Raw genomic sequence first — 25,567 nt, 5'->3', positions numbered from 1 at the left:
TTTAATTGATTTTCTTTGGACATGAGATTTGGGATCAGAGGAAATGGAGTGAAGGCTGGTTCTTCATGTGGGACTGGGGTGACTCCCTGCCTCTTTCCCAGGCCTATCTTCCCCTCTATCCATTACCTTCCTCCACACTGTCCTTTCTGTCCTTCAGATGTACAGGCCTTGTCCCAGGATCAGTCTCTTGGCTTTTGCTTTTCCTTTTGCTTAGAAGATTTCTCACCAGATCCTGTGCGTCTGGCTTCTTATCATTGAATCTTAATTCAAATGTCATTGTCAAATGGGGAGCCCTCCTTGACCATGCCCACGGAACCCACACCCCAGTCCCTCTCAACTCCATCACTCTTTCTTCGTGTCCACATAGTTCTTATCTGAAATCCTTGTATCTTTGTTTATTCTCTCTCTTTCTCCATCGGAATTTAAGCTCCATGCTGGCAAGGACTCTGTTTTGTTCACTGTGGTCTTGCCAGCACATTCTAGGTGCTCAATAAATATTTGCTGAAATGAATGAATGGAAGAGTGAATGAATGAATGAATGAATATTTCTTACAACCTTGGAGTTCAGTGTCCTCATCTGTAAATTGGAAATGATGACAACACCCACCTGCAAGCCGAGATGAGGATGAAATGAGACCTCTCCTGTAGGAAGCCAAGCCTATCTTAAGCTCTTTGGAAGGGTTTGGATGTATAAGTAGATTTTTTGCAATTGGGTCTCCCGTCTGTGAAATGGGGATTAACCCTGCTCCCTGCCTTACCAACCTCTCTGGGCTGCTATGAAGATTAAATGAGATAATGCATTCTAAGAACTTTGATGGGTCATAAGTGGGGTGCCTGTGTTAATTCTGGCTACTGGAGGTACAGGGTCCCTTCCAGCCCCATCTCTGCAGGTGCAGAGTTATGGTTGGGCCCAAGCTGCCAAGGCCTGTGCACGGTTGGCCTGCTTGCGTACAGTAACCTTCATGCCTCCTGCTTCAGCATCAGAAGCGCCCTGTGGACCCTTTCCTTGGTCAGCACTGCACACTTTGTACTGACATCTAGTTCTGCTAGTTTGGATTACCTGGCCCCCTACCCCCAACACATCACCCCATGGCTAAGGTATAGATTTTAGCGGCAAGTTCTAGAGACCAGTTTAAGCAGCTGCCCCTTCCACCTACCATGTGTGTGACCCTGGGCAACCTGTAGAGCCTCTGTCTGCTCCTCTGAAAATGGGATGGTGGATGGTAAATGTACCTACCTCTTAGGCTTGTCAAGTGCATGGAATGAGGTGATGCTAACAAAGCTCCCAGCGTGTGGTAAGTGCTCATAAATGGTAGCTGTTTTTGCAAAGGAAACTTTATCCAGATCTCTGAAAGTCTGTGTGGATTCTTTTTCACATTCTTTAGAGAAGGCTCATCAAGCAAGGCCTTGTCTTGCTCTCACAGTAGGCGTGGTGAGCTTTATTAGGGCATTTTTTCTTCACTTAATTGTTCTTTTGACATTTTTTTTAGTAAATACTGGGTGCTGGGCATTTTAAAAGTAGCCAGAAAGATGAGGAGGACACTGGCTCTCCTTGAAGAAGCACACAGCCTGGCAGGGGAAGCTGGGAAGTAGGGGAAAAAGAGAGTTTTTGAATTATAAGGTAACATATATTTGTAGGATGCTTACATAGCAATACTGAGGAACCCTGGATACCTGGACTTTGGGGAAGTCTACATGGAGTTGGCGATACTTTAGCTGAGTTTTGAAGGATGAATAGAAGTTCATGTGGTTGGCTATGGAATGAGTAAATGACATACCAGGTGGAGAGAATTTAAAAAGCAAGAGCACAGAGCCTCAAGTTGTGTGTTGAGGCTTATAGATTTTATCTGCAGTGCTACTGCATCTAGGACCTAGGGGCTAAGGGGAGACTTTACTGAAGGGCAGGCAGGGGCCAGAGCATCTGTGCACTTACAGGTCTTTATTTAGCACCTACTATACAGCAGGTTTCATTGTAGGTTCTGAAATGCAACATGAACAAAATCATCGTTGTGGAGCTGAGAGCAGCAACAACCAAATAAGCAGAAAATATTGCATTAAGTTGAGATCGGTTTCCTGAAGAAAAAGTCAGCAGGGTTAGGGAGCAGAAAGCATCCAAGGTTTGGGGAGGGCCTCTCTGAGGAGGTGGCATGTCAGCCCCAGAACTGAGAGAAGTGAGGGAGCAAGCCAAGGGAAGGTATGGCCCTCCAACTGGTGGCACAAGGCACTAATGAGTGAATGATTTAATTCAGGGTCAGAAGCAGAATAACTCGACCAGGTTGTTTTTAATAAAACAATGAGGAAGTATATAAAACTCTCCAGGGCCGCACGCACACACACACACACACACACACACATCCCTTGCTTGTGCTTTGTGCTCTTCTCACTAAGGGGCAGATGGAAGACATGCAGGATGGGGGAGAAGCACCAGTGCTGGGGCAGCCTGACCCTCTCACTTAGGAGTTGGGACCCTGAGCAGGTAATGCCAAAGCTCAAGTTTCCTCCTCTGTAGAATGGGTGAAAGTAGACAGCACTTGAAGGTGCAGTTGGCATGACATGAGCTGTGGACAGTGTGACATCACTGGTCAGTGGTAGCACCTCACAATCCATTCCCCCTCCACAGACCTCCTATCCCCACTTTCATCTTAGAGCTGAGGTGGATGAAGTGACATTCCAAAAACAGGTGACGCTGCAGTCTCCCTGTGGGATGCACCCGAGCTGGGACCAGATGCCCACTCCCTGCTCTGACCTTGTGCAGGGCTGCCCCTGATGCTCTGGTACCTATCCTGGCCACCACCCATCCTCGGCACACGGTGGTTCCTTGCAAGCAGACCACCTTGGAGGGGCTGGGCACAGGTGGGCCAGCTTTGCCTGAGTTTCCAGCTGCTCCTTAATGAAGAGTTGCTTCCCCTTGGGCACGTGTAGGGCAGCATTTTTGGGCCGCTTGAGTCCTGGAAGGAGGAAGAAGGGGCAGGAATCTGAGGGCCCTGGACCCAAGCCATGAGGCCCTTCCCACCTTGGGATCCGTGTTCTGTGAGTGAGAATGAGAATGGCTGCATTATGAACCGGTGGTGGTTCCTCACAGTGTAGCAGCTATTCCGTCTCTCACCTTCCCCTTATGCACTTTGCCTTCTGACCTGCAGGACCTCTGTTCACTTCTCCCTGTGAAGCCTGAGTTTTGAGGCCTTTCCCTGGGTTCCTGCTCCTCTGGGAAGTCCCCAGTTCCAGATTCACTCTCCTCCCCACACTCCCTTCTACTACCCTCAGTCTCACTCTACAGCCACGGAGGGGCAGCACAGGCATTAAACTTGGGTTGGAGAGACAGGTTCAAGGCCCGGCTCTGCTACCCTCTAGTTTTGTGATCTTGGACAAGGTAGCTATTTCTGTGGAGACTGAGTTTCCTCTGAAAAATGGGTGTGCAAGATAACATACACAAAAGCTCCCGAAACGCCTTCCCAAATGTGTGTTCTGCAGGATGTTAGAAAGCATTGCTTTGGAAAAGCAGAAATGGGGCAGGGAGGGGGAAGCGCTTCCTTCTTAACAACTTTTTGGAAAGTTTATTGTAGTTTACATGCCATGAAATGCACTCCTCTTAAGTGTACAGTTTTGAGTAAATTTACTAATTGTGAAGGCATCACCACGATATAAGTTTAGAATGTTTCGATCCCCCCAATAAGATCTCTCTGCCCATTCAGCATTAATCTCCATTCCCGCCTCCACACAACACTCAGCTATTTTTTTTGTCTCTGTGAATTTGCCTCCTATAGACATTGCATATAAATGGAACCATACAACTTGTGTTCTTTTGTGATTGGCTTCTTTCATGCAGCATAACACTTTGAAGGTTCATCCATGTTGTAGCATGACTCAGTACCTCATTCCTTTTTGTTGCTGTATTAAACTTTGTTACGTGGATAGACCACATTCTGTGTATTCATTCATCAATTGATGGACACTTGGGTTGTTTCTACCTTGGGCTATTAGGAATAATGCTGCTATGAATACTTGTGTACAAATTTTTGTTTGAGCATATGTTTATTCTCTTGGGCTTATATCTAGGAGTGAAATCACTGGGTTTTGTGTTTAACTTTTTAAGGAAGTGCCAAACTGCTTTCCAAAGTGGCTGAACTACTTTGCATTCTCACCAGTGATATGTGAGGGTTCCATTTCTCCACATCTTCGCCAACATTTGTCATTGTCTGACTTTTTTATTGTAGCTATCCTAGTAGGTGTGAAGTGGTATTTCTTGTGGTTTTAATTCACATTTCAATGAATAACACTTCTCAATAAATTTGAGAAACACTGAGTTAGATAAAGCTATACAAATGTCTTTGTTTCAGGACTTCTCAGAGCCTTGAATATTCTGCTAAGCATTGAGCATCTCTAAGGAAGTCTAGTGTGCAGTATTTTCTCAAATGAGAGCCCAGTGTGACCTGGGAACTCAGGACATTGGAGGATTAATGTTCTTTGGGAAGAGTTAGCCTAGGACAGGGGTCCGCAAATCCTCCTGGCCAAATCCCAGCTGTGCCTGTTTTTGTAAATAAAGTTTTATTGGAAGAAAGCCACACCCATTCATTTACAAATGACCTGTGGCTGCTTTCGCCCTGCAGGAATAGAGTTGAATAGTTGGGATAGACTGTATGCCTTGCAAGACTGAAGGAATTTACTCCCTTGCCCTTTACAGAAAAAGCTTGCTGAGCTCTGGCCTGGGAGTCCCAGGTGCACAGTGAGGTGCTCACTTGCTTAGCATGGATGGCAGCAGGGGCTGGCCCTGGGGTTGGGGTGGGGACCAAAGAAGCACTTGTGAGGCTTAGTGTTATTTGAGCTGGTGCTTGAAGGATGGTTAGAGTATAGAGAGCTGGGGAGAACTGGGAAGGACATTCCCAGCAGTGGGAACTGCAGGAGTGAATGCTGCAATGTGAGGAAGTACAGGATATCTGGGGACTGATGGAGACTGGTGTGTGGCCAAAGAGGAGGATTTGGCAGGGACAAAGGGAATTGGAGAGGTAGCTACAGACCTCTTATACCTATGTTGATCCCTGATTGCACTCCCAGGCTCCCTGGGGTCCTGGCTCCACTGACACTCATAATCACACAATTCTCCATCTTTCCCAAGACAGGGCAATGGTTCAGAGCTCTGCCTCTGACATTGAACAGATATAGCTTCGGGATCTGTCCCCACTTTCTAGTCATGTCACCTGCCTGAGCCACAGTTTACTTATCTGTAGAGTGGGAATAATAGCTGTCCTCCCCTGAGAAGATGCAGAGAAGGTTAGATCAGATTTTACATGTGGCACTCTTGGCCCTGGTAAGTAGGTGGGACATGCAAGCTGTAACTGTCCTTGTTGATATCTTTATACCCCTAGACAGTAAGCTCCTTAAGGGTGGAACAGCCTGCTTATTCATCACTGTAGCATGGACTGAATGAGTGTGTGATGCAAAGTCCTGAAATTCCTGCAGAGGAGACCTGGCTGAGTCCCTGACTTGGTTTAGGGACCCCAGCTGTGGACTCTGTCGGAGTCCCCCGTAAATGTGGACAGTCCAGGGGACTGTACTTCTTTCTTCCTGGAGAAGTGAGAGCAGACTCCCCAAGGCAGCCAGCTCCCCTGGCAGGGGCCAGGAAAGCACATTTGTTGTGGTGATGGGCCTTTTTTGGTTTGTGTGTTTGTTGCTTTGGGAGACCAGTAGGGCTATTTATAGCTCAGCCCCTCAGTGCCAGCTTTTAAGGCGGTCTCCAGCGCCCTGGCAGCACTTTCCTCGGTGGCAGGTTAAAGAAAGGTGATCTGTTTGCCGGCTCCGTGCATGACATGAAGATGAGGCCACCCCAGGCTGGGCTGGGAGCTGTTCCCACGTGGCCCTCTTGGGCTCCAGGCAGGAGGGAGTTCTACTCCAGCTCTGCTCTCTGGGCAAGCCAGCCCTTGTGCTGGGAGCTGGAAGCTTCAGGTGGGAGGCTGTTTCCTTCTCTCCAGACTCAGCTGCTGTGGGTATGTGAGCTGCCAAGAGGGAACAGACGTGGGATTCCAGCCACTGCCCTTCCACCATCAGCCACAGGAGAAGTCCTAAGTGAGACACTCTCCCAACCTTGGGCTCACTTTCTGGTGTAGCAGTGGGGAGTGTGGGCATTGGAAGAACTTGGTTTCAAATCTCAATTTGGGGCCGGACATGGCTAGCTCACACTTGTAATCCCAACACTTTGGGAAGCCAGGACAGGAGGATCACTTGAAGTCAGGAGTTCAAGACGAGTCTGGTCAATATGGTGAAACCCTGTCTCTACTAAAAATACAAAAATCAACGGGGCATGGTGGGAGGCGACTGTAGTCCCAGATACTCAGGAGGCTGAGGCAGGAGAATCGCTTGAACCTGGGAGGTGGAGGTTGTAGCGAGCCAAGATTGCACCACTGCACTCCAGCCTGGACAATAGAGTGGCTCTGTCTCAAAAAAAAAAAAAGAAGAAGAAGAAGAAAAGAAATCTCAATTCGGACAAGTTGCTTCACCTCCCTGAGCCTCAATTTCCTCATACATGAAATGGGTATAATTGTGCCCTGGCAGTGGTGTTGCCATGAGACTGAATGAAGTGAGATAGAGGAGGGTGTCAGGTGGTGCCAAGCACAGTTCCACTCCTTCCTCCAAGTCTCTTAATAAAGAAGAATGTAGTTTGCTTTTGAGCCACCCTCTTGGTTTTCCCAACTCTTTTCCTTCTGTCTAATAGAAGGGACGTCTTCATGCCTGGATGGTCTAACACCTCCATTTGTGGTTTCTCTCCCTGCCACCATCGTAAGGGCCTTACTTCTTTTCCTCCTCTCTTATCCTGTATTCCCTCCTCTTTCTGAACTTTCTCCCTCCTTTTGGCTCCTTCTGGTGAACTAGCCCAGTTACATCAACCTGAAAACAAATGTGGATCAAACAACCCTCGTACCCTGTAGCCCCTTTAGCTGCTACCACCTCTCCCTAACTCATCAGAGCCAAACTTCCTGAAGGAGCCACGTGGCTTAGGTCTCACCTCTCATCTGCCCCCGACCCAGTCTACTCTAAGACCAAACAGTGGCTCTGCTGGCCTCCCCAGTCCTAGTCCCAAGTCCCGCAGGGATTGCTGTCTCTCACCAGGTCAGCCTGCAGCGTTTGCAGGTTGGCTACTTGCCTGCTGGAGACGCCCCTCCCTCTGCCTTGGGGATACCCCTCCTTGGGTTGCTCCTCTGACTTTCTCCTACTTCTTCCCTGCTTCTCCAAGGACTACTCCCTTCCTTCTCCTGCCTTGAGATGTTAGGGTTCTGGGGACTGGGTTGCAGGCCCCATCTATCCCCTTTCTCCAGGTCTCCCAGGATACCTCGACGGCTGAGGACTCAGCTATGAATCCCCTGTCTGCATGTATTTTCTGGGTTGTATCCAGAGACCTAGTAGCCTCTGAGTATTGCAGCAACCTGAGCATCTTGCCAATACCTTCAAATCACCTTATCTAAAAGAACGATTGGCTATCATCTCTTTCTCTGTTCCAAGCACCACTTTGGTCCTGCCCTCCCCATCCAAGGAACCGTAGAGTGAATCCAGTGGCAATCTAACCCTGGCTTTTTCCTGCTGCTGGCTGCCTCAGGCGGTCACCCTGGGCCTCTACTGCTCTCCAGCCACCCACTCCTCTCCAGGACTATTCCCCTCCCTATAGATTGCCCCAATGGAGGCAAACTCCTCTGCCCTACCCTGACAGTTCATTCTTTCCATTTATTCTTCCCACTGCAGCCGGAGTGTTCTAAAACACACATCTGATGGGGTCTCACCGCTGTTGACCACTTCCCTAGGCTTCTGTCACCCACAGGAAGCAGCCCCAGCCCCTCAGCAAGGCTCATAGTCTAGCCCCTGCTCCCCATGTGGCCACCTCCTCACCCTACTTCTCACCCGGCCCTAGCTGCACTCACCCAGCACACCATGCCCTTCCTTGGCCTTGTGGTGTTCTCCCCAGCCTCCTGGATTTTGCCCTTGGGGGCCTTTCTGCTCCAAATGCCCCCCTTCTTTGCTAACTTTCCTCCTACCCTTCAGGACCCCCAACCCCACACTCTGATACTGATCCCCAGCAAGTTCTCCTGCTGTGCCTGGGAGCTTCGCCCACCTTTCTCTGTGCCCATCCTCTCCATGTGCTGCTGTTTCCTTATCTCTCTTCTCCACTAGACCACGGACTCTTTAAAGACCCCAGGCTTAGCTCCATGTCTGGCACACTGATGATGCTTTCATAAGTATTGTTTAAATAAATTACTAAATGTGTGAATGCCATGAGCTGTACATTCCTCTCTCCTAGTACACAAAGACATATAAGACAGCTTTGGGGTGTGCATTTACTGTAGCTTTAATTTGTTAAGGAAAGTGGTAGGTGATGTTAGGGTTATGGAGGAATCAAAGCTGAAACTGTGGGCGCGAGCCAGGATCCTTGGGCTCAAATCCAAGCTCTGTTTCTTGCTGAGGGTGTGAGTTTGGGCAAGTTACTTTGCCTCTCTGTACCTCAGGTTCACTGTCTTTGAAATGGTGATGATAATTGTGTTCATCTCAAGGACTATGGGGAGGGTTAGATGCATTCATGCTTGAAAAGCCATTGAAGGTAGGTATCATTATTCCCATTTTACAGATGAGGAAGCTGAGACTCATAGAGGTGATGCCACTTCCCCGAGGTGGAGCAGCTGGTAAGGAGCAGGGCTGGGATTTGAGCCCAGCCCGTCTCTGTGTGTTCCAAGGGTTGGAGAAGTGTGGGCAGCCTCTGGGTGGAAAGCTCCAGAAATACTCTACTATGGCTTGAAAAAGGTGCCTCATAAAATATCTGCTTTAGGGCCTGGCACATAGTAGGTGCACACTAAAGATTACTTATGTAAAAGGATCCTGCTGAAGAACCCCACCTAGTCTTCAGCATTTCACGTTCCATGAACAGTGTCAGGGGGAGGTCTGTCTCTGGATCTTTTTTGGCCAGGGTGTTGGCAGCAAACTCTTCCTTATTCAGACCTTTCTTCTGTCCCAGCGTTTCATGGGGGAGGGTCATTAAGAAAGCTTTTTCACAGGAAGAGCTGTGCCTTCTCCAAGTCTCTGGAGTTGAGTGCCCCAGCCCCCACCTTCTCAAAGACTGCCCTTGTGGGTTTCAAAACAACCCCACTGCCCTGCAGGCTGAGAACTGGCCCCTGAGCCCCCTTTCCTTTAGGAACCAAAGGTCCGTTCCTAGTAGAGTCAGCACTGGTAAAACCTAAGGAAAATAGTTTGAGGATATTTTCAAATAGTGTCTGGTGGAACAAAAGAGCGATTCAACCTCCGTAGCTTTTAGTAATCTGCTTCCCATTCTAGGAATTAGACAGTTCAATTAAGCGAGAGGGTGCTGGAGGAGTCTGCATGACTCAAAAGTTTGCAGCAGCATCCACACTGTGGAAGAGAGGGGAGCTGAGCAGCTTGTGCCTGGCGGGCCTGCCCCCCTTTCTCCCTCTGTCCCCATGCATGTTCCAGTTTTCAGGTCCCAGATTCAGAAAACAGCTACTCAACAAGAATGCGTGTGTGTGTGTGTGTGTGTGTGTGTGTGTGTGTGTGTACGCATGGACGTGTGCACGTGCATACACACCGACTCAGTAGGGACCTCATGTGTTCCTCCAGTGACAAGCTGAGCATCTGGAGTGGGCTGGTGCAGAGTACACCTGAGCTGTTTCCATCTGCAGCAGCCCCGATTCCTTCTGGCTCTGGGTTGTCCCTTGTAGTTCACCAGCTAATGGGCATTGGGGATGATTTGTGTGGCCAAGTGTAAGGCACGGTAAGCCCACAGGGCTTTTAATCTGGGCAAAGGAGAGCCAGTAGGCACCGTGAAATTCCTGCAGCATTTTGAGAGCCGGTGTGTTTCTCTGGGGTCCATCCCTTTGGTAACTTCTCAAGAGATCCATGACTTTCTCCCTCAAATCCCTCTCCTTCATCCCTCCATAAAAAAAGTTTAAAAATGATTCAGGTGGCATTTGTAGATCACTCCTTCGTAACCAAGAAACTCTACTTCTGTGGTGCTCAGAAGTGGAGTTATTTCTGAGCCTTACTGTGTATGAGGACTCCTTGGGGAAATCACAAAGTGCAGCTCCCTGGGAGCCACTTTGCAAAGGTTGGGACCCAGTGGGTCTCTGGGGGTGTAGAAAGGTTTGTATTTCTAGCAAGTGCCCAAGGATTGTGCTCTGGAACATGCTACTGTATTATACTCATAGATTCTCTTAAAGGCCCCATTTAATAAGGCCTGTCATTTTAAAATGAATTAAAGCCGGGAACAGCTAAGACATAAGCAAGTAAAATAACAGTTGTTATTATAAGTAAGTGGCTGCCTCCTTTCTTTCTTTCTACTTATCCAAGTAGAGAGCAAGGGCCATATGATGCTTACCTTTTTTATCCTAGGGTCTAACATAGTGCCTGGTGCCTAGTAGGTGCTCAGTAAATGTGTATTGTATTTAAGTGGATGTTCCCACTTCTCCTGGCTATGGGTCTGAGAGCTGGTTTCCTTTTGAGTAAATCTATCGCTGCACACAGTCTGATTTTATTTGGGGGCCTGCCTGATTTCTCTGGCAGGGCTGGGGCTGGAGGGAGCCTGTAGACCAGTGCTAATTGGTGTCATTGAGTAATTAATGCAGAATCAAGCCTCAAGCGGATTCCCAGGGAGACAGACACTGAGGGTGGCTTTCATACTTGGTGGGATGGGAGCTCCTTTCTCAAAGAATGTTCCCAGAGTGCCGAGGCGACTGGCATGGTCTGGTGGGGGTTGGTTTGGCAGCCGGAATGGGGTTCGTGGAGCAAGCTTGGAGAGGGGGTTTGTGTTGGTGCCATAGCTCTGCACAATATGGAGCGTGGCGCATTTGACTTTAAAGGAACACAAACCCCAGGCATGGGCTCTGGGAGCCAGGCCTGCGTCAACTCTAAAGAATTGATGGGTTCTGAGGGAAGCAAGGCTGATAGCATTAGCTTAGCACACCCAGAGTCCTCCCTGTCCTGAGGCCTGGGCCCTCTGGGATGCCTCTACACTTTGGCATGATAGTCAAGGCTCTCCATGGTACCGCCTCTGCTTACCTTTCCTGCTGTTTCCTTCTGATCCCTGCGCCCCAGCTTGCTGTTCCCAAAGCACACCATGCTCTACTTCTGGTCATGCTGTTCCTTCCACCTCCTTCTGACCAAATTCCACTTACCTTTCACAATTTAGCTCACATATCGCTTCTTCCAGGAAACTCTCCCTGACCCCCTGTAGCAGTCAGGGTAGATTGGGTTATGCCACAGTAACCAGTGTCCCCAAAGAGCTCAGCAGCTTCAAGCAACAAAGTACTTCCTGCTCAGACTGTGTCTCTGACACAGTGGCAGGTGGTCACTCAGGAATTCAGGATTGTCAAGGCTCTGTCTTGACACATGCTTCCATAGTGACAGTAGAGGTAGGGAAAAGAGACGATGGAGAACCACACCGCCGGTCTCTGGAAGCTTCTATCTGAAATGATGCTTGTGTTATTGTTGGTCAAACAATGGTCAAAGCAAGTCCTATGGCCCCCCTCAAGTTTGGCAGAGCAGGATGTATGAGCTCCCTTCAGGGAGGAACATAGGATGTTCATGGCTGGTAATATGATCTCCTGGGAACGCCCATGTAGGCTGGGTGCATCCTGCATCGGAGCCCTTTCCACGCTGCTCTTGTACTGCATCTGCAGAATTACCTGTCTTTTCCCCAAGAGAGTGAATTCATGATCCAAGGTCCAGAGGGTTGGGTCTAGCTCCTCTTGGAGGCCCCACATCCTCCCCAGAGGAGACATTTGGGCCATGGTGGATGTGGGTGAATGAACACATGGGCCCATCCCTGCTCCTCTGTAGCACTAGCTTTGCTGAAGATGAGCCAGCCCCAGCCCCAGCCCCAGCCCCAGTGACTCTCCACCCTCCCTTCTGCAGGCGCCGGGTCCTGGCGATCTCTGATGGGATCGAGCACATCGGGAACCTCCGCTGGGAGCTGGCCTTGTGTCTCCTGGCAGCCTGGACCATCTGCTACTTCTGTATCTGGAAGGGGACCAAGTCTACAGGAAAGGTAAGAGGTCGATCTTCAAGCAGCTAACCGTGGCAGAAGAGGGCACGAGCTCACAGATGACCCAGAGAATAATGGGGAGTTCATGTTGCAGAGGCCAGCACTTAAGTTGGGAGCGGGGAGGAACACCGGACCAGAGTGAGCTCTACCCACCCTCACCACTTATTTACCGCTCACCTTAGGATGGTTCAATTTTGCCTTCTGAGCCTCAGTTTGCACGTCTCTGAAATAATAAAGCCTTGCCCTGTCTGTCTTATTGAGTTGGTAGTTATGCAAGATAAAGGGGTAAAGTGCTTTGAACACTGGGAAATGCTGAACTGCTACAGTGATTCTTTGGTAATGAAGACAGGGTTCTAGGTGTGTGAGAGGGCAGGTGATGTGCTGGCTGCCTCCACTGACAGACCCCAAGATCTCAGGGGTGTATTTCTCCCTCACCTGGAGTCTGGAGGGAAGAGCAGCCACTTCATCTTGCAGCCTTGTGTGCCACCTGTACCAAGTGGCCTCCAGGGTTGCTGCCTCATCAGGGAAGAGAAACAGGAGGAGGCTAGCTCTTAACTGCCATGGTCTGGGAGTTACACGTGGCTCTTCCACTCACAGGCTGTTGGCCAGAGCCTGAGACACAGTGTTACCTACTGCACAGGGGCTGGGAAGCAGAGGGAAGCATGGGGACATCTGGGGAGTGGACACGCTGTCCACTGCAAGGATCAGTACAGAGGTTAGAAATGTGTGGCTCCTGGCCAGTCCAACTCACTTCTGTGTTTACTTTAAAAAGGCAGGGAGGGGAAGAATTCTTTGACAACATTCCGAAATCAGGAGATTTCATGTGGAAAAAAGAAATCTGATTCTGGCATCCCTTGGAAAGTGAGATTTGGCAACCCTGGACTTGCCTTCCCACACAGCGGCATGTGTTTGAACTGAGCAGCCGCCATCTCCTTCCAGGGGGCTCTGGTTGGCCACAGTCCCCACCATTCCCTATTGCCCCCAATCCTGTGTCTGAGTGTCAGTGCCAACCGTTTCCTCATTTTGCTATTCATTTTTTTTCTTGTGGAAAAGAGGGAAATGAAGCATCTCTTAGTTCTGGGTTCCGCTGACCACATCCCTCCTTGCCTCCCTGCTTCCTATAGGCAGTTGCTTATAAACTCTAAGTTCTTGGCTGGGGCAGCTGCTGGAGATAAAACCTCCAAGGAAATAGGAACTTGACAACTCTGGGCCCTTTTCCAAAAGATGTTCCCCTTAGCTCCCACAGTGGTGGGTAGGATGAAGAAGAAACTGCTAGAACGTTTGAGGTGGGCGGATCTGCAGGAGGGAAGCCAAGGTGCCCCGTGCTACAGGCTATCCGGAAGCTGAGGGTGCACTTCAAACAGCCACACGGGTGCAGGCGGACCGCAGAAAGTAGAGCAGAGACTCTCATGTCCCTGCAGCCAAGGTGATTTTGCTTACCTTTGCTTTTTGTAGTTTGTATCATGAAGGCAATAGGATTTTTCTTTTTCCAACTATAAAATTGTGGTCATTATTAATCTACTTCTTCAGACTCCACACACAGTCTCCCATCCTCCTCCCTGCTGCCTCTTCTGGGAAAAAAGCCAGAGGTAATAAGAGCAAGGATTCAAACCCCAGGTATATCCCTCTCTAGTCGTGACCTTGGGCATGTCGCTCAACTTCTCTGAGCCTCAGTTTCCTCTTCTGTAAGACATGATTGATAAGTGAGCTTACCACCACATGGGGCAGTCATGAGGATGAAATGCGAGGATAGTTGAGTATGGTCAGTGCTCAACAGAGTGAGTTACTAATAGTAAATGCTGAGTAAATGGCAATCTTTAAAAATCTCATCAAAAAGATAATTCAAGTCGTTGTTTCTAAGTATTTACTATATGAAAGTGCTTCGTGAACTGTGAAGAGAAGGGAGGAGGTATCATGGTTGGTATTATTACTACTTCTTCTATGGTTACCACCCCTTGGGAGTTGACACAAAGGCCTGTGGGGCTTGGCTGGGTGGCAGCTGTGCGTGGGTGCAGGGGAGGCTGCTGCACGAGGTTTGCGTGTGAACATGTGTGGGCTGTTCCAGGACCTCATATGGCCTTGAGCTCTAGGGCCCAGGCTGTGGGCTACAGCCCTGTGTTTTCGCTTAGCCATAATGAAGAGGCTCAGTCCCACAGTGGGGCCCTTTGCTGCTGACTGGGCAATTGAGCCTGAGTGTTAGAGAATTCTAATGCAGAAATTGAGTTCGAGGAACGGCAGACAGCTATGGTTTTGGAGATTTCAGAAGAGGCTCATGGGGAAGGCAAGGGAGCAATCGCTTACCCACTGCCTTCCACTCCCTGGCACCTTGCAAGTGCTGCAGATCCTCACAGTCTGGGGAGCTGCTACCTCTCCCTTACCCGTGGAGAACCTGGGGCTGAGGGAGGGTGGGCTGCTGGCCATAGTTGCATGGTGACCCTGCCTCAACACTGACCCCAGGCTACTCCCTCCGTTCCTCTCCCTGGACTCTCAATTAAGGGGTAGAACATCATGTTGTTTTGAGTGTCCTTTCACACATCTTCCCTGAACCTCCTGTTTCTCATCTCTGGTGGAAGTGGTAGTGATGACAGTATGGTAATCATCAGCAGTAATGGTTAATATTTATGAGTGCTTCCTCTGTGCTTCACATGCCTGCTTCATTTACACTTTGAACAGCCCCATGAGATGGGAGCTATCATTATCCCCATTTTACAGATGAGGAAACCGAGGCATGGAGGGATTCAGTAACTTGCTCAAGGACCCTCCAGTAGGGAGCAGAAGACTGGGATTAACTCCCAGCATTGGTGACCATGCAGCCCATGTCCTGGATAGGCTACTGTCATGTCTGTCACCTGTGATGTAGAGACTATGGCTATTTTCTTGTGGACTAGTTATGAAGAGGTATTTAATGAGACAGCACATAGTAGTTACTCAATGCTTATTGGTTGCAGCTCTTTCTAAATGGTGCTTTCAAGGGAAATGCTGAAACCAGTTGAGCCAATTAAGTATTTTCCTGAAGACTGGATTTCTCCTCCATGTGTCCTTTGCCCAAGGCCAGCATTAGTATCCTGGATGAGATGTGGTTTGCTGGAGCTGTGAGAATCCTTAGAAATGGTTTGCTCCACCTCTGCCCTTATTTTATGGATGGAGAAACTGAGACTCATAGAATGGAAGGGCCTTGCCCAAGGTCACATAGTTGGTAAGTGTCAGGCCAGGAGTGAGAGACTGATCCCCAGTTTCTCAGCTCGTTATTAACGATGAGGTTCTGTGGGGCACATCTGGCAGTTTAGAGAAACCCTGAGTCCATGGATTGGTAGGTAAACTTTTCAGGGGAGGATCTCGCACTTTTGTTCCTGTTTATGTCTTGCTTCACTTTGGAGATGAGCCCAGCATCCAAAGGTTTTTTGGGTTCTGTACAAACAAAAACAGCTAAAAATAAAACATTGGGTCATTTGAAACTTCCCAAGTGGGCAAAGGTCAACCCTGCCCCCGGCCTGTGGGACCCTAGCCAGAACCCTTTTTATGAGGCTGCTCAAGGAGGAAGAAACCCATCTCCCAGCTATTGTCCAGCTGCGACTGGGTTGGTATTCCCTCTTCATCTCTTCCCTGAAGTTCCAGCTTGCTGCCCATACTCAAGCCTCAGCACAAATTTCCGTTTATAATAAATGTTCATTAATTCAAGAAGGAGTCCCCAGACCCCTCCTTTCTCCAGGGGATATTTAAAAAACAATATTCCCAACTTTAAGTCAATTCAATGAGCATTTCACCTACTCAAGGAGGCAGACACTGTAGACCTGGTCTTTCAGCAGGTGGTTCTCTAAGCGGGGATTTGGGATCAGGTCACGAATAAGTTGATCCCAAATGGGGCTATAGCAACACCAGGGGTGAAGTCCCAGCAGCACTGCCTGCCATTAGCGTCTCCCCACCGACAACATCCACACATGTTCTTCTCCACGAACCCCCTCAGGCCCCTCCCAGTATGCCTCACAACGTTTTGACGTTAGGCATGTGGGATCTCCCCCCATCCCTGGGGTCGGATGAGCAATCTGTACTCTCAGAAGCAGCTATTCTGAGCTGGAGGGAGATTCCCTACATCCCAGCTTCAGTAGGTAGCAAGATGCCTGCCACCGACTGTTGCTTCATAGACATTTGTTGAATCAGTGAATCCCCCCTGTTCCTTGGGCTCCCTGGAAAGTGCCGAGAATACACCGGTGAGACATTGGACAACCTTGTTCCCACAGAGCGTGCAGCCTGCTAAGGTGGGGTTCAGACAAGTAAGCAGTTTAACTCTGAGTATTAGTTCTAGCATTAAACAATACAACTTGGGGATTCTCGTGGCTGAGAATTGGCTCCAGGATATTAGAATGTAGCATGTCAGAGTTGGGAGGGATCTTGGTGGATCTGTTTTATAAATAAGTGAATGAAGGCCCAGAGAGGTTGCAGAATTTGCCCAAGGCCACCCCATTTGGAAGGAACCAAGCTGGAATTCAGATCCGGGCTGCCTTCCCTAAGCCTGGGCTTTGCCTGTTCTTTACCTCCAGATTGGAGTTAATGTGCAGATTCAACACAGATGCATTGATCGTAGTTCTGAGCTCACGGTAGGTGCTCATTAAGCAGTTTATCTCCCTGCTCCAGTAAAATACCTGCAGTTTTAGTTCTTCATAGATATTTTCCATCACTCTAAACACTATTGGAAATTTCAGAAATCTCCTATGGAAAAAAAGGCTTTCTCAATTGTATATTAAGTCCTGAGAAAGCATAGGATTTAAAGTGCTTGCTTTCTTCAGGAGGAATCTTCCAGTCTGTTTGTATCTTCTGGATGATAAGCAGTTTCACTTTGGATCATTGGAATGGGGATAATTGAATTAAATGACCACAAAATAAAGTCATCTTCACTATTTTCCTATGTCTTTTTTTTTTTTTTTTTTTTTTTTTTTGTCAACTGAGTCCATCTTGCCCATCCCTGCCACCCTGCTCCTTCTCCTAGTCTCCTGGGCCTGAAACCACTCAGCCATGTTGGACACCTCTCATCCAATTATTGACCAAGTCTATTTTTGTTTAAAAAGAAAAACACTAAAAACATCCTATCCTCTCCATTTTTGTTCCCTACCCACACATTCAAGAAACATTGAACCTTCAGTTGCTCCCTAGTACCTCCAGAATGAAAATTGCCCTTAGAATTTCCCATCTGTAGAAACATTGCTGACATGCAGAATGATACAACTGAAATGCTTCATATTCTATGAAACAACAATTTTACATAAACTCAAAATTAAAAATTCTGTCTTACGCCACAGCATGCACAGCAATATTAGGTTTTGTGATATTTTTCTAGTATCTCCGTGAATATTTGTTGAAGCCAAAAAAAAAGAAACCTTTTCATTACTCTGTGTCCTTCTCTTGTGGTTTTGGTAAGCCTTAATCTAATCTAGGGATTGGCCAACTATGGTTTTAGAGCCAAATCCAGCCTGCTGCCTGCTTTTGTAAATAAAGTTTTATTGGAACACAGCCACGTCCATTCACCCACATATTATCCATGACTGCTTTTGTGCTTCTACGGAGGCAGTGTGGAGTAATTGCAGCAGACACTATGTGGCCCATAAAACCTAATATATCTGTGACCTGACCCTTTACAGAAAAAATATGTGGACTGATGGTCTAATTTATTAAAATAATTTATGCAAATGAATTCCCACTTAAGAGGCTAATATGTAAATTGCTATCACTCGAAGTATGAGCCATTTCAAATATTAAAAAGCAACATGACGGTTTTCAGTAGAGAATTTTCTGAAGGAGCCTTAAGAATTTCACTCCAGCCTTCCAGCCCCAGATGAGATTATTTCCTGTGTCCACATGTTCACTTGCTGGAGAGGTTGCTCATTCACTCACTCATGCATTCACTCACCCGGCAAGTGTTTACTGTGCACCTGCTATGCCAGGCACCAGGCTGGGGATTCTTTTCAGTGGTGAGTGAACCAGACCCTGTGGCTTACCATTGAATAGGGAGACGGAAAATAAGCAAGCAACATAAGTACAATGGGAGGGAGCACGGGCTGGGAGAGGGAAGCATGAGGGCAGGTGACCTCCTCAGAGAGGCCAAGGATGGCTTCTGTCGGCGATGGGAAAGATGGGACGGGGCCAGTGAGGAGTGGCACATGTGAAGTCTCAAGTGGGAAGGGCCTGGTGAACTTGTGAGGCAAAGCGAAGTCAGTGACTGGGAAAGATGGTGGCATGAGATCAGAAGGGAAGTGGCAGGGGTCAGGCCTCATCGAATTTTTTCTAAGTGCGTTGGAGAACCACTGCAGGTTTTCCAGCAGAGGTAGCCTGGTCTGTTTTCATCCCTGCAAGCTGATTCTGGCTGCTTGTTGTGAATGGACTGCTGGGGAGTGGAGGGGCTGTGGCAGGGAGCCCTGTTAGCATAGGACCAGGGAGGAGGTGGCAGGAGAACAGAGAGAGGTGATCAGATCAGAGACACCTCTCGGGGTTTCATCTTTGTTCTGCAGGTCTGGTTCCATATAAGATTTTGAGACCTTGCTGTCCTTTGCCTTTTAAACAGGGATGGCTGGTCTGGCATTTGGCCCGGACACTGCCCTTTGCAGACAGCCACCCCTACCCAGCAGACAGTCAGCGTGCCCCCCTACGCTGCCCCTACATCCTCCTCAGCTGGCTCCTGTTCTTTGCTCTCCCTACTGCCTGGTTCCTTCTTCTGTCCTTCTCTTGGTGGATGATTTATGGATTTTTCCCCCTCATTTCCTGGTCTCCAAGAGCAGTGGCTAGGAGGGGAGGTCACTGCAGAAACAATTCTGGTCCCTTCCCCACCTCCTCCTATTGCCACTTTAAAGGAAGCTGCAGGATTAGCTGGGATTTTAAGAAGAATCATGTCTTTTCACTGCTTTGGGGCTCTGTTTTTATTCTTTTCAAAGCTCCAGGACACCAAGGCAAGGAAAAAAAAACCACACACACACACAGACAGACAGACACACTCACACAGAAACAGCTGCAAAAAGCCTTGAATTGATTTTTTTTTCTTTCCCTTCCTTCATTCACCCACAAGTAGAAGAATTGGAGGTGGCACAGGACTCTTAAGCAGATCGTGTCGTCTGGAGGATGGTCATTGCAAGGCCAAGGCCTGAGTGGCGCCTTCTTCCCTCCAGGCCCTGCTCCAAGCCTTAACTCATTCAGTGCTCACAACAACCCTATAGGGAAGATGCGAGGATTGTCCCTATTTCACAGATGAGGAAACAAAGCTGCATGGTGTGTAAGCCTTAAAATCATGGGGAGATGGTGTCAGAGCCCATCAGGGTCAGGGAGGAGCTGGGAGGGGCCCTTGGCCACTGGGCAGGGGGGCAGCATTTGCAGGTGAGGGCACCTGCGGCAGCCAGCAGGTCTTGGATCTACAAATGGAGTCACTGCTCAGAGGGGCTGCAGGAAGCTCCTCCCCTCGCCCACTGCCACCAAGGCGGGCTGGAGCACCAGTGGGGAGAGCCATCAGGAGCCCTACACAGAAAATTTGTTCTTCAGGAACACCCTATAAAGTGTCTAATGGCTCAGTGAGGCATAAAACAGCAGTAGAAGGGGCTTGGGAAATAAAAGGAAAGGATGCGTGAAAGAGTAGAGGACAGGCCCAGGAAAGGAACTGGGCAGCGCTGTCTCTGGGCCCTCAAGTGGCCTTTGTTGCAGTCTCAAGCGAGAGGAGAGCTGCCTTGGTGGCAGGACTCTCCCAGTGGCCCGGGCCGATGTCTGCATTCAGAGATGAAACTAGAGCGTTCATGAGATGCATGCAGAATGCCCAGGCAGCCGAAGAGGAGAGCCCCTGCCCCAAGGCCCTGAACCCAAGGACACCGAAGCCGCCATGGAGTTGGGAGGGCTTCTCACACCACGGTGGTTTGGGGAGAGCTGTAGATTGTGACATTAAGTCAAAAGAGTTCAGCATCTTGATTCAGCCCTTTCTCTGGCCTTGAATGACAGGGCTTCACCTTTAGTGGGAACCCTGGCAGCAAGGAAGCTTGGAAAGGAGGGAAGTTTTGCGACTTGGTAATACCGTCTTTATTAAAGCACAAAGGCCCCCCCAGAGTCCCAGTGATTGCTGGGTGGGGGGGGATTCTGTGGCTGGCAGCCTGGAGAAGGCTGGGAGTCCCAGTGGAGGGGGTGGCGGGCAGTGGTGCTGCAGTTAACCCTTACCAAGCCCCTCCCGGCACCTGGCGCTTGTGTAGTGCTGTCTCTGTGCGTGGGTCTCCCTGGGAAACGGGAAGCCACCCTCTTGTTTGGCAGGCACCGAATAACCAAAGTAGCTTTGCTCTCAGCACGGGATGAGGCACAGTGCTTTTGGAAAACTAAGCCAGAAATGAGCGGGGAATTTATTTTGTATCTACTGAATATTAGCTCTGTGCTAGGTGCTGTGGGGAATGGTAAAAGAATGATTAGCTCTCAAGAATTGGGGAAAGAAGATAAGATGAGGCAAGGATGGTGGCCAAGGGGAGTGGAATGAGCAGGAGCTGGGATTCGGGAGCCCTGCCCTGCCACTTTCCAACTGTGTGAGTTAGTGTGGGCCATCCAGGGCTGCTTCACCTCTCTGGGCCATAGTTTCTCCTTCTGTCAGAGTGTAAGTGTGGCATACGCAGTGACAGTGGAGTGTTGTCACTTGTGAAAGAACGAGCCCAGGCTGGGATGACTGAGTCAGGTGAGCCTGGCAGCCACGGAGGGCTGTGGTGGAGGAAGACCCCCAGGGCTAGTATGTCTGGGCAGCTCCAGGCAGGGGGACCCGAGAGTCACCTTGGACAGATGTGGCAAGAACAGTGATGAGCAAAGGCTCAAAGGGGCATTTGAGGTTGCAGGGAGAGATGACGTGAGCCTGGGACTGGATGGCTAAGCCGGAGCTGGCATGTTGCAGGGGCACCCCCGCTTGCTCTCACCTGTGGGCAATGGCTTGCTCACCCCAGTGCAGTCGGGATTGATGTGGAGCTGGGTCCCCCTCCAGAGCACCTGCCAAGGCCACCCCTCCCCTCCATCCCTGTTGCCACCCATGTCAGTCAGCATCCAACCAGAGAAGCAGAACCAGTAGGAGGTATAGAGGAAGAGCTCCAGGAGAGGAATTGGTGACTGTGGGAGCAGGCCATCTGGAGGGGCAGACTGGGACTCTTCGCACAGCTGAAGCTGCTGTCCACAGGCAGAATGTCTTCATCGGGGAAGTCTCAGCTCTGCTCTGTAGGCCTTTCATCTGAGTGACTGAGGCCCAGCCTGGTTATCCCACATAGTCTCCTGGATGTAGCGTCACCTGACCATGCCGTAGCCTTAGCCACCTTGCACATTACAGAGCCAGCACAGCACCTTCATGCAGGTGTGCCCTGCCTCACAACTGGATAGTGTGGCACCAGTGAGCCACCCTACTGTGCTCGCTGCCGGGCCCTGGCTGTTTTGTGTGCCATGGCCAGACTCAGCGTCCTTCCATACAGCTTTCATTGTGTAGCTCTCCCCTCAGAACCCGGCAGTAACTCCCCATCACCTATGGCACTGAAACTGATTTTTTAAAATTGTCCAAACAATAGTTTTAATAAGCTATTTCCAAGCAAAAGAATAGTCTCCCCCAGTCCCACCACCATACATTCTCTCATTGTTTTTGTGTTGCCCTCTGATCCTTAACGTGTGTAATCAGAGCTAACACTTCTGGAGGCTTGGCCACAGGCAGGCGTTGTGCTAAGCACCATGCAGCATCATCTCTGTTAATTTTCCCAACAGCCTCCCAGGGCCTCATGCTGTTATCCTCCTCTCACCTTCTCTAAGGCAGAGAGAGGCTAAGGGACCCATTTGAGGTCTCAGAGACAGCAAGTAAGAGAGCCAACATGCAGATGCAGATCTGTGTGGTTCCAGAGTCCTTGCCCTCATATCACATCTGAGCCCAGCATTCAAGGTCCTTCTCCATTTCGGCCCACTTGTAGTGTAGACTTAGTATATTTACAACTTTACTGTATGTTTATACACACGTCTGTCCCATTATAAAATAAGCTCCTGAAAGACAGAGTGCCTGGTGCTGAACCTGGCGCCTAAATAAAAAAATGATGAATAAGTGAATAGATGGATGGGTGCATGAGTAGATGGGTGGATGGGTGCATAGATGGATGGGTGGATGGGTGGGTAAGTAGATGGATGGGCGGATGAGTAGATGGATGGGCGAGTGAGTAGGTGGATAGGTGGGTGAGTAGGTGGATGGGTGGATGTGTGGGTGAGTAGATGGGTGGGTGGGTGAGTAGATGGATAGGTGGATAGGTGGGTGAGTAGGTGGATGGGTGGATGTGTGGGTGAGTAGGTGGATGGGTGGGTGAGTAGGTGGATGGGCGGGTGAGTAGATGGATGGGTGGATGGGTGGGTAAGTAGATGGATGGATGGGTGAGTAGGTGGATGGGTGGATGTGTGGGTGAGTAGATGGGTGCATGGGGGGTAAGTAGATGGATGGGTGAGTGAGTAGATGGATGGGTGGATGGGTGGGTAAGTAGATGTATGGGTGGGTGAGTAGATGGGTGGATGTGTGGGTGAGTAGATGGGTGGGTGGGTGCGTAGATGGATGGGTGCATGGGGGGTAAGTAGATGGATGGGTGAGTGAGTAAATGAATGGGCAGGTGAGTAGATGGATGGGTGGATGGGTGGGTGAGTAGGTGGATGGATAGGTGAGTAGGTGGGTAGGTGGATAGGTGGGGAATGGGGAGATGGGTGGGGGGCAGTGAATGGCTGTGTAGATGGATGGACAGAGGAATAATCCGCAAATTCAGTCCTCTAACTTTACTAATGAGGCTGTGATATGCTTGAGAACACACAGGTGTCAAGTAGCTAAGTAAAATATCTCCTGTTGATACAAGCATCCTGTGGAGTAGATACTAATCACTCCATTTTGCAGATGTGAAAAACTGAGGCTCTAAAGTTTCAAGTAATGGAATGAGGTCAATTTTTAGTGGCAGAACTATGATAATGAATCCAGAGCAACTTTCTGCCTCTAGAATACTGCACAGACCTAGATTCTCCATCCCTTACTTCATCCCTTTTGTTTCTGCCACATCCTGCTGTCTTTTGCTCCTGCAGGAAGCCTTCCCTGACTTCCCCCACCCTCATCCTTCTTGGCCATCTCCTCACTCCTGCTATAGCTCTTGTCAGCAGCAGCATCCAGCTGCGCATCCCTGAGTTTGCCTCCTATGTCTGTGTCGAGCTTGTGGGTCCAGGAAGATTTCTTACTCCATGAGACAAATATTTATTAAGCCTGTCCTGTGTACCATGTCCTGTGCTAGGCACTGCAGATATCAACTCTAAACAAGATTACAGGCTGGAGTGCAAGTCAGACTAGTAAACAGACAGTTACAAAATCTTCCTGTGGTAAAGATAAACATGGCCCTGGGAAGGCAGGGGCATTAAGCTGGGGGGTGAAATGTGGACAGTTGTTAATTTCCCAGAAGCAGGAGAGATAAGGGATTCCAGGGAAAAGAAACCATGTGTACAATGATCAGAAAGCTAAACTCCTTCCCTTTTCCCTCTCTCCTCTCTTCTATTTTCCTTCCTCTTTCCTTGTATTGATTGAGAACCCATTGCATGCCAGGGACTCTAAGAGCATGTATATTTTGTTCCTGGTGTGAGCCGCATGGGAAGTGCTATGAGTGGTCACTTGTTGATTGATTCAATCAGCCAGCAAGCATGTGATGCCTGTCATGTGCTAGGACCTGTTTGATTGTGATGAAAATGCTAGCATTTCCTGGCAGTTACTCAACCAGGGGTGAAGTTGCTCTTCTCTTTCACTCCTGTTGGTCGCTAAGGGAAGAAGAGAGGGAAAACTTGTCTTGGGAAAGAGGAGTGACAATCGAGGCAGATTTGATAGAAATTGTGTGTGGTTCCAAGTGTGCAGCTCTGGGTGTGAGACCCTTGTTTGATGACCAGGAGCAGATGGAGGGAGACTGCAGGTTGAGAGGGAAGCAGGGAAATGATGGGTAGAGAGAGTCCCAGAAGCAGTGGATTCAGACAGACTCAGGTCCTTCCTGCTGAGCTGAGGCACATCGTTTACAGAGCACCTGCCACATGCTGGACTTCGGCCTGCGCCCTACACTTTCATGATTCAACTTAACTTTCATGGCAGACTGTCGGGTGAGTGTTGGCAAATCCACTTTACAAATGAAGATATTGAGACCCAGAGAGGTAAGTGATGTGCACAGGGTCACACAGCTAGTGGAGGAGTCAGGATTTAAATCCAGGTCTACCAAGGTGGACTCCCAAACCAATGCTTTTCCCTCTGGTACCCACAGAGTCCTCAACAAGCATTGGCCCTCCCTCTTTGCCTTGGCAGACATTCACCCACCCACCAGGCCAAGCACTTATGTTGTGCCAGGTACCTGTGGTGGCCTGGGTAATTTGAAAATGGACAGGCGGGAGAGAGCAGAGCCCATGGGCTCTGCCACCTCTGGAGACAGGCAGGCCCTGGCTGAATGCTAGCTTTGCCTCCACGGTGACCTTGGGCATAGGCCTTCTTTTCCTCTGAGCTGTTTCCTCAGCTTTACCTGGGGACACTGAGAGACCCCACCTCCCGGATTGTTACAGGCTCAAGTGAGGTGATGTGTGGAAATGCCCCCCAATGCTTGCATGCAGGGAACGCCCCGATGTTAATTTCATTATTATTGCTTATATGGATTATGTTTTCACAAATCCATGCTCCAGCTTCAAAGTACTCTAGATTTAGTGTTGAAGTAAGATTGAATTCACTCACCTGAAGATAATCAACATGATTCTGTAGTAAATATTGTCAAATCCTGGCACAGTCTGTGTTGGTACAGAGTTTGGATAAGGAGGTGATAGTGGCCCCCAGTGGTCTGGAAAGGTCTCCTGGAAGAGGTGTGATTTCAGTGTCACTTTGAGCAAGGGGAGGGGCTAAAACTGGACCTCACATTGGAGGAGGGGTACGGAAAGGGAGAGCCAAGGATGGCTAGAGGAGTTGGGAAGCCATAGGCTGGGCCAGACTTCAGAGTAGGGGAAGCACAATTGCCAGAGGAAGATCCCATGGGCAGAGGGGAGCCATTGATGATTCCTGAGCAGGGGGTGTATTTTGGGAAAATGGAGGTGGCACCAACAGGCCTCACATTGTGCTCTATGCTGGGTAGCAGCTGTCTTCCTTCCTGTTCAACAACCCTGATGTGTAATGAACTAGAACCCCCAGTGAGAACATTGGAGCAGACGATAATTCACTCAGCTGAAGCCAGACAAGAGCCTTATCCTGAATCACAATTAAGTTGTGTCACAGTTGTGATTGGCTCAGTGTATTGGTAATAATAGTACCAACATCTAGGAAACAAATGCTTACTTAATGCCAGCCGTGGTGCCAGGGCTTTTACAAGCCACTCACAGACCCTGCACCCCTTGTTTGTGACAAAGATTTTGTAATGTGGCTTTTGTCACCCTGAAATGCAAGTCATAAATAATCTGCCTGCATAGATAAGTTCAAGAAAATTGATATGATGCCCTAGCTGTGTTATAAAGGAAAAGCAAAAAGAGAGCAACTTATAAATAAAACAGCATGTA

The 25,567-nt window shown here is 49.1% G+C and overlaps 1 protein-coding gene across 1 annotated transcript in view; it reads left to right on the top strand.

The window, feature by feature from the left end:
• The window catches only part of SLC6A11 (solute carrier family 6 member 11), a 127,725-nt gene that overhangs the window by 12,206 nt on the left and 89,952 nt on the right, over positions 1–25,567 (top strand). The window contains exon 5 of the mRNA XM_021675473.2: positions 11,899–12,031. Coding sequence (XP_021531148.2) covers positions 11,899–12,031 — 133 coding nt within the window. The remainder of the gene's footprint in view (positions 1–11,898; positions 12,032–25,567) is intronic.

The sequence above is a fragment of the Aotus nancymaae genome, unplaced genomic scaffold (assembly GCF_030222135.1).
Source record: "Aotus nancymaae isolate 86718 unplaced genomic scaffold, 86718_ANA_hifiasm-v0.15.2.pri h1tg000046l, whole genome shotgun sequence".
Lineage (NCBI taxonomy): Eukaryota > Metazoa > Chordata > Mammalia > Primates > Aotidae > Aotus > Aotus nancymaae.
The sequence above is the reverse complement of the archived record's forward strand: the minus strand, read 5'-3'. Positions and strand labels throughout refer to the sequence as shown.